This window comes from Giraffa tippelskirchi, chromosome 3, assembly GCF_054371585.1.
Source record: "Giraffa tippelskirchi isolate mGirTip1 chromosome 3, T2T-mGirTip1v1.2.pri, whole genome shotgun sequence".
NCBI classification, from domain to species: domain Eukaryota; kingdom Metazoa; phylum Chordata; class Mammalia; order Artiodactyla; family Giraffidae; genus Giraffa; species Giraffa tippelskirchi.
In genome coordinates, this window is record NC_137277.1 from 192,298,872 (window position 1) to 192,309,882 (window position 11,011).

The window sequence follows — 11,011 nt, forward strand, 5'->3', positions numbered from 1 at the left end:
AACCACTTCAACCTCTCTGAGCCTCAGTTTTCCTCTTCTGTATGATGGGCAAAGTGTATCTGCCTCTCAGGGCCCATGTGAGGCCATATGACGTCACACCAGCAGTCAGACTGATGTTGTTGGGACTCTTTGTGACCCCATGGACTGCAGCACGCCAGGCTTCCCTGTCCTTCACCATCTTCCAGAGTTTACTCAAACTCATGTTCATCGAGTCGGTGATGCCGTCCAACCATCTCATCCTCTGCCATCCCTTTCTCTTGCCCTCCATCTTTCCCAGCATCAGGGTCTTACCAATGAGTTGGCACATCAGCCAGCTGTGCCAGGCAATTTGTATCTGCCATGCATGATTTAATTTATTCCTCTCGTCAGCCCTCTGAAGCAAGCGTCATTATAGCCCTATTTGACAGATAAGGAAGCTGGGGCTTAGAGAGTCCAGGGAGACACACGGTGAGCAGGGAGAAGCGAGGCCTGTGGCCACTCCTGTCTTTCTCAGAGGGCAGAGGAGGGAGACAGGGGCTCGGGTCGGGGCCTGGACGTGTGGCAGCTGCAGGAGAAGAGACCAGCAGCGCAGTCCCAGGCAGCTGACCCCTCGGAGGGGGTGTCTCACCATTCAGACGGGGTTCCCTTCCTGCCGCCTTCCGCAGCAATGGGTCCCAGCTGCACGGCTGGCTCCCTAGTGATGCGGACTGGCACCCAGGCCCCACCCCCAGCTGGGGTTCTGCTCACGAGGATGCCCTCGGCTTCTATGTCCTTGCCCCGGGGATGCCGCCTCCTCCCAGGCCCTCTGCTGTCCAGGCCGGATCCCTGCCTCCCACACTGTACATGTTCCCTGCTTCCCTGGGCTCCCGTTGCCCTGGTCTAGGCGCCCTCTGGCCGGGGCATTGATGCTGGGGCGTCCAGAGAGAGGCGGCGGGGAGGGATCTGTTTTGGCCCAGTTCTGACCTCACTTTCATTTTACGTGCAAAGAGCAAGGTGCGGGGACTTAACGCGCCATCAGCATACAGCCTCGTAGGAGGAGCCAGGAGCGGACCCCAGGGAGCCCACTCTGGTGCCGGCAGGTCCACCCCCACTCACTCGGCCTCTGTTAAGCCCTGCCCCCACCTTTTCCAGTCCCCCGCTGCCACCCAACCTGCCCCTTCCAGAAGCCACATTGGACCACCTCCCGCCCCTCTGCTGAACCGGTCAGTGGCTCCACCGTGCTCCGTGGTGACGTGCTGGCCTCCAGCGCCCTCCCTGTGGTGACAGGCCAGGCCACGAACCAGCCGGGCCTGGGGCCAGGAGGCCCTGCGTCCAGAGTGAGGGGGGCAGCAGTCCCTCGTGAGTCGCCAGGAGACCCCTCGCGATGCTCCAGGTCCCACCTGGGCAGTCCAGCAGGGGCCCCGCCCAGGGCTGAGGCCTCCCCGTGGAGACCCCCAGGCCCCTGGAAACCAGAGCTGGTGAGCGGGTGGGCGGCCTGTGCAAAGCTCCCCGGGGGCGCAGGCGCGCACCGGCCCTACTGGGCACCCCCGGCCCTCTCCTCCCCAAGCAGCTCCCCTTCCAGGGAGCAACGAGCCGATCAGCTGCCTCCTCGCAGGCAGGTTTGTGGGGCAGGGCAGCGAGGCCTTAGCTCCGAGCATCTCCACCTCCAGGCAGGGAGGTCTCCGCCCCAGGGCCCACTCCACCTGCCCGGCCGCCCCCCGCAGGTTGCTTTCCGGCCTGGGCCCGGCTCAGCCTCAGGGCTGCGGTCACGTAGCCAGACTCGCTCCTCCTCTCACGGCAGGCGGCTGAGCACAGCGGTTTCCGGCCGGGAGCACACAATGGGGCCTGCCCCGCGGGACCCACCGGGGAGGCGCGCCCGCCAGCTCTGAGCGCTGCGACCTGGGACGGGCCGACGCCCACTCTGAGCCTCGGGTTCCCGGGTGAGAAGTGAGGGGTGAGAGAAGGTCACGGGAGGCCACTCTCCCACGATGATAAGAGAAACTCTCCGTGAGCACCGAGTGCGCGTCCTCACGGCCACCGCAGAAGCTGGCTCCCAGCGCGGTGAGCGCACCGGCCGCGGCCGACTCCCTCTGCTTCCTCTCTGCTGCTCAGAGGTCTGCGCCCCGCGCCAGCCCCACGCGGCAGCCCGTGTCTCCCCCTCCTCCCCCTAGAAGGCACCCAGCCCAGACGGGTTGAGCACGAGAGGAATCGTTGGTCCAGATCAGACCCGAGGGACCTGGCCTGCGGTGACCCGAGTCTGCGGACCCCAGGGGCAGGGCGACGTGGGAAGAGGAACTGAAAACGGAAGTGAATTGAGGCTGAAGGGAGACATGAAAGCTGAAGAAAGCCGCAGGAGCAGATGGAGCAGCCTCTTTGGGACCAAGAATCACGTGACAAGTCCCCAGCCAGGGGGTTTCCAAGCCTGGGAGCCCAGCATCTTGCAGAGTTAACGCCTGACCCCCGCCTGTCTTCCCCTCTCCAGGACCCTCAGCCTCGACAATCTCTTATTTGTCTCTGGATTTCGATCCGGCTCTCCGACCCAAAGCCTGGGCCCCAGGGCCTGACCATGAGCCAGACCCTCCCAGTGGCGGGGAGAGGGGATGTGGCCACACTCTCCGGTTGTCAGGGCTCCAGGATGGGCCCCAGAGCCCCCTGGCCTGACTCTGCCGAGGATCAGGGTCTGCACAGCGGGTTCCTGGGAGGGCGGGGCCCCCAGGGAGGGTCTTCCTCACAGCAGGGCAGGGGTCTGTGGGTGAGGAGACGGCTTTCCGCCCGGACACTGAGGCTTCCCTGGGGTAGGGGTCGTAGGTACGGTCCCCACAGCCACGTCTTGCCCTCCTCAGGTTCAGTGTCCAGAGCCTGACACCGTCCTGCCCCCTCACCAGCCCTCCAGGATCAGTGATGGTCAGCCCTGACCTGCGTCCTGCCCCCTGCCAGGCCTGCAGGTGTCTCAGCCACTCTCCTCTGAAGCTCAGGGTCCCCGAAAGATCAGCCCTAGACGAAGCCCCAGTGATCCTCCCTCACCTCCTGCCTCCTGTCTCCTCCTCCTGACATGGAGCGTGGCCGCCCTGCTCTCCTGGGCAGATGGGATCCGGGATTCCGGCACTCATGTCTGAATTTCCTCATCGGTGCAAAGGTCCTTAAAATACCCCACACTCCCTAGGTTAGTTGTTGTTGTTTAGTTGCTCAGTCATGTCTGATTCTTTTGCGGCCCCAGGGACTATAGCCCACCAGGCTCCTCTGTCCATGGGGTTCTCCAGGCAAGAACACTGGAGTGGGTGCCATGCCCTCCTCCAGGGGATCTTCCCGACCCAGGGACTGAACCCAGGTCTCCTGCATCGCAGGCAGATTCTTTACCACTGAGCCACCTGGGAAGCTCCTAAGCTTTGAGGACCAGAAGGACCTCCACCCAGTGAGGTGCAGAATCCTGAGAACTTGAATTGTTAACAGATTAATTAACAATTATATTAATTATTAATTATTAATTAATATTAAAATTATTAATTGTTAATAGATTAATTCCTAATCTAGGGAATTAGGACCCGGGTGGCAGGACTTCTGGGAGGGCAGGCAGCAGGGTCTTGGAACCTGCATGTGGAACCAGCTTCCCAGTGGATTCTGATGCCCACTGTCCTACCTGCTGGAATAGGAGCGTCACCCCTCAGCTGAGTCCTGGGGGCCCTTCCATCAGCTCTACCCTGACCTGGTTACTGCCACTCCCTGCACTGGGAATAAACACGTTCCCAGAGCGTCTGCTTCTCCCCCGACTCACCCCACCTGCTTTTTGGGCTGTGAAGGCAGGAGAGGGCAGGGCGGGGCTGGGCAGGGCTGCAGAGACCAACTGGGCTGGCTTGTGTTGGGGGTTTTCCTCTGTAGCTGGTTTTCTAGACAAACAACCTGGGAGGTTGTGGGGCCAGAGCCAGACCCACCCCCTTATGGGACTGGAGAGGTCACAGTAGAAGAGGCTGGGGTCCTAGAGCCAGGCTGTCTTAAGGAATCCTTGTGGCTCTGTGATGCAGAAGCTATTACCCCATTTTACAGAGGAGGAGACTGAGGCACAGAGAGGCCCAAGGACATGCCCAAGAGCACACAGCTGGGGAAGGAGCTGGGAGGGGGTGACTCAGCAGGGAGTTGAGTCTGGGGCTGCAGCAGATGCCGCACTGGGTGCCCAGCGACTCTTTCCTCCAACCCTCCTGGGCCTCACTATGTCCCTCCTCCGTGGTTCTGTGCTCCCCCCGCCCCCCCCCCCCGCAGCCTCTCTCTCCTCTCCAGGTGGCCTGTCCTCAGCCCTGTCCTTCCACTCTGCTCCTGAGCGGACACGAACCCCTCGTGGCTTCAGCGGTCAATGTCCGAGCTGTCCAGTTCAGATCACAACGGCAACATTTAAGAAACTGGCCCAAGTCAGGACCTGTTCTAAGGTGTCACCCACGGTCAGCTCTTTTGGTTCTCACAGCAGCTGTGTGAAGCGAGTGCAATTATTACTCCCATTTTACAGGCGAGGAACACGAGGCTCAGAGAGGCAACCTGCCTGCGGGTGGCACGGCCAGGATTCAAGTCCAGACAGCCCAGACGCTTCTCCACAGTCTCCGCCTGGCTGTCCAGTCCAGACCGCCGACCTCCTGCTTTCCCGCGGGCCCCCGGTCCGGGGTCACTACCCCTGCCCGGCCCTGCCACGATGCCCATCGCTCGCTTCAATTGCCCACCCCAGCCCCCGAGGTCCGCGGTATCTCAGGTCCGCGTCCGCGCTGCACGGGGCCGGCCTCGGTCTGCGCTCAGAGGGACAGGGCGAGGCCGGCCTCCGCTTCCCCACAGCGCCCTCTGCTGGCCACAGCGAACGCTGCCCCGAGACCCCCGGCTCAGGTCCGCCCCACCTCCCTAGGAACCCTCTGGGTTTATAGAGGCTCTTTCTTCCAGTGAGCTCAAAGCACTTTCCCATCTGTGATCTCCCTGGCCGGGGCTCAGTCTCAGGAGTGTGGGAGGGCTCAGCATTTCTCTCCCCACTTTACAGAGACAGACCGAGGCCTGGAGACAGACGGGGCGAGCCCCAGTGTGCAGCTGCAGATCCAGAAAAGAGCTCCTTTCTCCAACCTTCTTAGCTACAGATGAACAGACTGAGGCCCAGAGGGGAACAGCCTTGCCCAAATGATGCCTGGGCTAGAGCCTTGGGGCCCTGAATACTGTCCAGGGCTTTCCCACGACATCAAGATCTCTGCCTGCAGCTCAGCAAGACTTGGCCAAGTCATTAAACCGTAAGGAGCCTCTGTTGTCCCGGGTGTAAAACAACACTGCTTCCCGCTCTGCCTGCCTCCCGGGGGACGGGGAGATGGGGGACATGAGAACAGTCATGACCGGCTGTGAGGTTGGGTGATGTGAGAGAGAAGGCAGTGATCCCTTACTGCACATTTCAGCAGGACCCCACCCCTGCCGTAAATACAGCACAGGAGGAGACTTCAGCCCCAGGCCCGACCTTCGGACGGGCCAGTGCGTTGTATATGCTGCCCATGTCCTGCCCCCACCGACTGCTCAGAGAATCGAGGGCGGGAGGGAAGAAGCGGTGACCGTCTCGCCCTGCGTCTCAACTCGGGACCCTTGCTGGGCCCCTCCTCGCACTTCTTGCCGTTTGTCAGTTTATTTATTCCAGGGACTAGTTCATGTCTGCCTTCTCTGCCAGACTCTAAACCAAGTGTCAGCAAACTTTTTCTGCAAAGGGCCAGGTAGCAAATATTTTTGGCTTTGAGAGCCATGGGATTTCTGCTGCAAGAACACAGTTCTGCTGTTGTAAGGCAGGGCGGCCATAGGTAAACAAATGAGCACAGATGTGTTTCAATAAAACTTTATTTTAAAACAATGGCCAAGGGCCGGATTTGGCCCATGGATCATAGTTTGCGGACACCTACTCTAATCTCCAAGGCAGCTGGGACCTGTCTGATTACTCTCAGCTGTATACCTTTATCTGAGCGGACAGCACACTGCTGATGCTGATTTGATCAATATTTGACAAATGAAGACATGAATCAGGAGGGACACGGGGAAGGCCTCTGCGGCTGAGACTCGAGGGATGGATATGGGGATGTGAACTAGTCCAGGGGAAGGCACAGTCTGTGCCAACAGCCAGAGGTGGGAATGAGGGAGACTGTGGGGCCCCAGGAGCTGCCAGGCTCCTAATCGCCCCTGAGGTCAAGACGGAGGGGCATGCCTGGAGTCTCCAGGCTGCCCCAGCACAGCCACAGCTGGGGCCCATCTTGTAAGGTTACTGGAAGGATTACACAGGACAGGACTGGGAGGGGTCTCAGTACAGCAGCTGGCACATGGGAAGGTCTCAGCTGCCATGATTATTATTGTTGCTGTTATTAACCCAAACTACCAACCTTCCCCCCCCAAGCCCATACCAATGGCCCCACTGAAATCAGAGGGGCTCTCCCACACTGGGGGTGTGCCTCTGATGCCCATGAGAACTCCTGTCCCTGAAACAGCTGGGGGACACCTGTCCTGATGCAGGAGACACTTCACCCCGCTTCCTCAGCAGGCTGGAAGCTTTCTGAGAGCAGGGCTGGTGCCTCCTTAGTGCCCCACGCTGTACTTGTTCCCCCTCCCTCAGACTGGGGGCTTATTCCCTGTCCCTCCCCCATCTAGTCCAGCTTGTCACCTGGAAGGGACTCTGACCTGTCATCTCACTCCAGTTGGAAGCCCCCCCAATCTTGAGCCTGGAGCTGAGAGTGCAAAACTCTGAGGTCAGCCTGCGGCCTTTTCTCTCAGTTCCTGGAAAGGCCCCAAGCTCTGGTCTCCGGGACCCCTAGGCAGGGCCTGACCTCCAGAGGTAGCACCCGGAACCTGCAGCCTCCAGGTGGAGCAGATAGTTGCAGGGTTCCAGGCCCAGCTGTTCTCCTAACTGGCCTTGGGTGGCCTCCCAGGCCTCAGTTTCCACGTCTGTACAGTGGGAATTAGGACCAGGTAACGTCTGAGCTCAGGAGTTTTGCTGGCCTAAATGAAGACTTGGTGCAAATCTGGGTCAATGCAGCCTTGTAGTATGAAGCATGGGAGGGAGATAACAACTTTGTGCTAAGAAAAAGGCACCCTGGGACTTGCCTGGTGGTCTAGTGGCTGCGACTCTGTGCCCCCAATGCAGAGGGCCTGGGTTCGATCCCTGGTCAGGGAATTAGATTCCACATGCCGCAAGTAAGAGTTCACATGCTGCAACTAAGACCCAGCACAGCCAAACAAATAAATACTAAAAAAAAAAAAGGTGGCCCTTACCAGGGCAGACCCAGACCGTGCCAGAGCCCCGGGGCTTGGTGACCAGAGCAGAGGCAGCATTTCTGTGTCCCCCTCCTCGGCTGGGCCCCCTCGCGCAGAACACACGACGCACAGCCTCACACAGTGGGTGAGTCCGAGTTGCTAAGCTCCGTACTTTCGCGGTAAACTGGCTTGGGGAGGAAGGCCAATGACAGCAGTGAAGGATGAGGCTGTCTGAGGCTGCCCCCTGGTGGTCACATGGCGCATGATACACGTGCCTCCAGAGAAGCATCTCAGGGGAGCCTTAACCTGCCTTGGTCCTTGCAGGGGGCCTCCTCCCCGCCAGCAGAGTCAGGGTACCAGCCTCGGACCCCTGAGAAATGGATCCTGTCATGAAGCAGCTACTGTAGGCCAGGCCGCCAGGCCTGGGTCGGGCACTTTAGAGATGAGCTCAGTGAACCGTGCTCACTCACCAGGCTGGAAGGTCCCCCGGGGCTGGGGCTGCCCTCACGCCAGTGTCACCAGGGCCCATCACAGCGTCTCCTCCGTCACCTCGGAGCCCCCTGCCATCTCCCTGTCCACCCAGTCTATGAGGGGGGGAGGGGCGAGCTCTCACTAGTCAGCCCACTCCGGCTAGAAGCCCCTGGGCCCAAGGCTGGATTTCAGGGCGGGCACCGTCTGAGGTCAGCTGTGGGCTTCTTTCCCAGGCTTCTCAGGAAGGCCCCCAGCCCTGGTCCTCAGGACCCCCCGGTCAGGCTGGGCCTCCAGAGAGACAAGGAGCTGTACTGGGAGCTTCATCCAGGCCTCGACAGCCCCCGACCCCCACCTCAAGTGTGACTGGAAGGGAGGTTGGCTTGCAGATGGAGAAAGAGGATGGGGCTTCCCAAGGCCCTCTGGATGAAGACGAGATCCCAGCACCTTGGGATCCGGGCCCACGACCTGGCCAGCTCCACCACCCCACCAGCTCACCCTCTGCGCTCCAGCCACCCAGGCCTGGGGGGAACGGTGTGGGGCAAGGGGAGCCACACACAGAAATAGCTCAGGTCACGGAGGACAGCGGTGCACCCCCGTTCAAGAGGTGGAAGGCCAGCTGGCAGAATAAGAAACACAGACTCATCCTCCTGAGACTCGAACCCTTCCTCCCTCCTCCACACCATCGCCCACGCTGTTCTCTCTGCCAGGCCAGGTCCCACTCACCTTCCATCTGTGGACTTAATCACTATCACCTCCGCTGGACACTCCCTCCACCTGAGAGACCATATCAAGTCCTTCTCTTCTACCCTTTCAAGAGCTCTTGTCTAGAGCCTTCCAGGGAGGTGAGTCTGTTTGCCTGGGCCATTATCGGGTTAATGCCAGTCTGTTCTCCCTCCCCAGGGAATGGAAACCTGTCTCCATCACCACCCCACAGCGCTGGGCACGCAGTAGGTCTCCGGAAGTATTTGCTGGATGAAGGAGAGGTGAAATCAGACAGCTCTGGCTGTAACCACTTTCTGGATATATGGCCTCGGACAAGTCTCACGTTCTTACCTTCAGTCAGTGAATATTCACTGAGCGTCTACCAGGTATTCTGAGCACCGGAGTTAAACCCAGATCTGTCTGGTTTCCAATTCTCTTTCCGCTTATCCAGCTCTGTCTTTCCTGAGAAAACCAGTGTTGAGGAGATGTTTGAGGCTGGGAGGTGGGCACCTCCAGTCTGAAGTCTCATCCTCCTCCACTGGACCCTGGGTGTCACAGATGCCAGTCCCCATGGGCCCGTCAGCACCCTGCCTCCAAGTCTTTCTGGACATGGAGCCCTCCTTCATTTCTGCCTGCCAACATCCCTCTTAACCTTCAAACTTCCACTGCGGGGTCACCCTCGCCTTGACACCATCCTCCTGACCCTGGCAGAAGCAGCTCTCCCCCTACCACCCGTGGCTGGTGTGGGGGTGCCCCGTTGGCCACCCTGACCGGAGTTACTTATGCATGTGGCTCCCCTGCACCGCACCGACCCCTCTCCCGGGACTGCCTGGGTGGGGACTGAGTCTGAGTCATCTCTAACCTCCCGTTGACTGACCTCTCTCCCATCAAACCCCTCAGGGCCTCCTCTCCATGCCCCAGCGTCCAGCCCAGGGCCAGGCACTCAGCACTGGTGGATGTCCACTGGCCACCAGGAGCAGCAGGGCAGGTCATGCAGAGGGGTTGCTGGCTGGACCCCCTCAAACCATGTCAGGAGAGTGGGACGCAGAGTGTGAAGAGCTCAGCCGGGCACTCTCCTCTGGCTCCCTCCCCCAGCAGAAGCCCCCTCCCCCATGGATAGCTGGGGGAGGGGAGTGGAAGTTCACCAGGCAGATGGGCTGTGGGCTGAGCTGGAAAAGGACAGCCTGCCCCCGCGGAAGGACAACCACACATCTTGGCGCTGTCCGGGAATCGTCTGCTTCAGCAGAATTCCAAGGACTGGGAAGGTGAATGTGGGTGTGCCGGGGGGGGCAGCCCACCCCCGCAAGGCCCGGTCTCAGCCGAGGGCCAGGGCTGGCCTGACCGGCAGGAGGCCTGCATTCTAGTCCTCACTCGGCTGCCTGTTGGCTGTGTGACCTTGGGCAGGCCCCTGCCCCTCTCGGAGCTCCCATCTGGACAAGGAGAGGATCAGTCAGTGGAGAGCTGACCAGCATGAACGCTGAGGCCGGGCTGGCCAGAGCCCCACCCTAGACCTGTCTTGGGGCTGGGAAGCAAGCGGCGTGCGGTGGCACGCTGCCCGGCCTCACCTACGGGCCTCTGTCTCAGGCTGAGGGGGCGCCGTGGGCTCCCCAGGCACCCTCCCCCCGTGAGCCCGGCACCCCCTCTGCCCCCAGAGTGGCCAGCCGCCAGCGGGAGCCTCCGCGGCTGTGACCCAGCGTCCTGCGTCAGGGTGAGCCACAGCCCCCCCTCCAGCCGGAGCCAGGCGCCTCATGATGGGAGGAAGAGAAAGGACACCCCACCTCCGCCACCCTGGGCCGCAGAGCCGGACACGCGTTTCCTGCGCACGGTGAGGGTCGGAGCGCCCCTCCTCTAGACCAGACTGGCGGGGAGGAGCTGGGCGTCTGCGGCAGGCAGGGCACGGGCAGCCTTGAGCACCCCAGTCTGAGGGCAGCGCTGGACTCCAGGACCAGCACATCTGTCGTGTTCATCCTGGCACCTAGTAGGCGCTTCACACACGTCCACCGAATGGAGTTGCGTCAGCATCCTCACTTCGTGAGGAAATGCATCACACCTGTGTTCACCATCACTGCTATTTTTAGCTCTAGGTACCCACTATGGGTCAGTCATTTTGCACACATTATCTCACGGATCCTTACAGCAATCCCATGAGGTAAGATGTTTACCCCCAGTTAACAGGCGAAAAACCCTGAGGCTCAGAGAAGGGAAGCAACTTGTCTCAGTCACACAGAGGGTGTGAGCTGAGCCCACTTTCTCACCAGTGGTGCTGACACCCCTGGCCGGGGTCTCTCCCCACCAGGACTTACCTCCGGAGAAGGCGCCAGGCCTGAGGAAAGAAGAGATGCCAGCGCCCACCCCAGCGCCCACCCCCACACAGGCAGCCACCAGGCCTGGATCCTGCCTGGCTGGAGGCCCCGAGCCCCACTCCACGGCCACCGCCGCCGCCTTCGTCCTTCAGAGCCCTGCTGGGCCGTCCCCAGGGAACCTGGCCTGCTCACGGGTAAAAGGGGCACGGTGCCCTGCCTGGTGCACACGGAGGCGTCAGGATGGAGCGAGATGGAAGGAGGCGACAGTGAGCGCTCCGGCGCCTAAGGGCTGTGGATGGCTGGCTGAGGAGCTGGGGTGTGTCTGAGCACACTGCGTGTGA

The 11,011-nt window shown here is 60.8% G+C and overlaps 1 protein-coding gene across 15 annotated transcripts; it reads left to right on the forward strand.

The window, feature by feature from the left end:
• Positions 1-2,152: 2,152 nt before the first annotated feature.
• Positions 2,153-5,806, forward strand: LOC145540539 (uncharacterized). 15 transcript variants are annotated; one of them, XR_014078382.1, is made up of 7 exons: positions 2,153-2,403; positions 2,802-2,903; positions 3,303-3,375; positions 4,213-4,376; positions 4,454-4,818; positions 4,967-5,207; positions 5,370-5,806. XR_014078382.1 is itself a non-coding variant. In XM_081575086.1 (6 exons), the coding sequence occupies exons 2-5, from the start codon at positions 3,011-3,013 to the stop codon at positions 5,062-5,064; spliced, it is 693 nt and encodes a 230-aa protein (XP_081431212.1). In that variant the 5' UTR covers positions 2,153-2,636; positions 2,802-3,010; the 3' UTR covers positions 5,065-5,207; positions 5,367-5,806. The 15 variants fall into 15 exon arrangements, 14 of the variants coding, with proteins under 14 accessions (XP_081431212.1, XP_081431211.1, XP_081431215.1 ...); XM_081575086.1 differs by lacking the exon at positions 3,303-3,375 and having other exon boundaries at positions 2,153-2,636; positions 2,802-3,094; positions 4,213-4,358; positions 5,367-5,806; XM_081575085.1 differs by lacking the exon at positions 3,303-3,375 and having other exon boundaries at positions 2,153-2,636; positions 2,844-3,094; positions 4,213-4,358.
• The last annotated feature ends 5,205 nt before the right edge of the window (positions 5,807-11,011 follow it).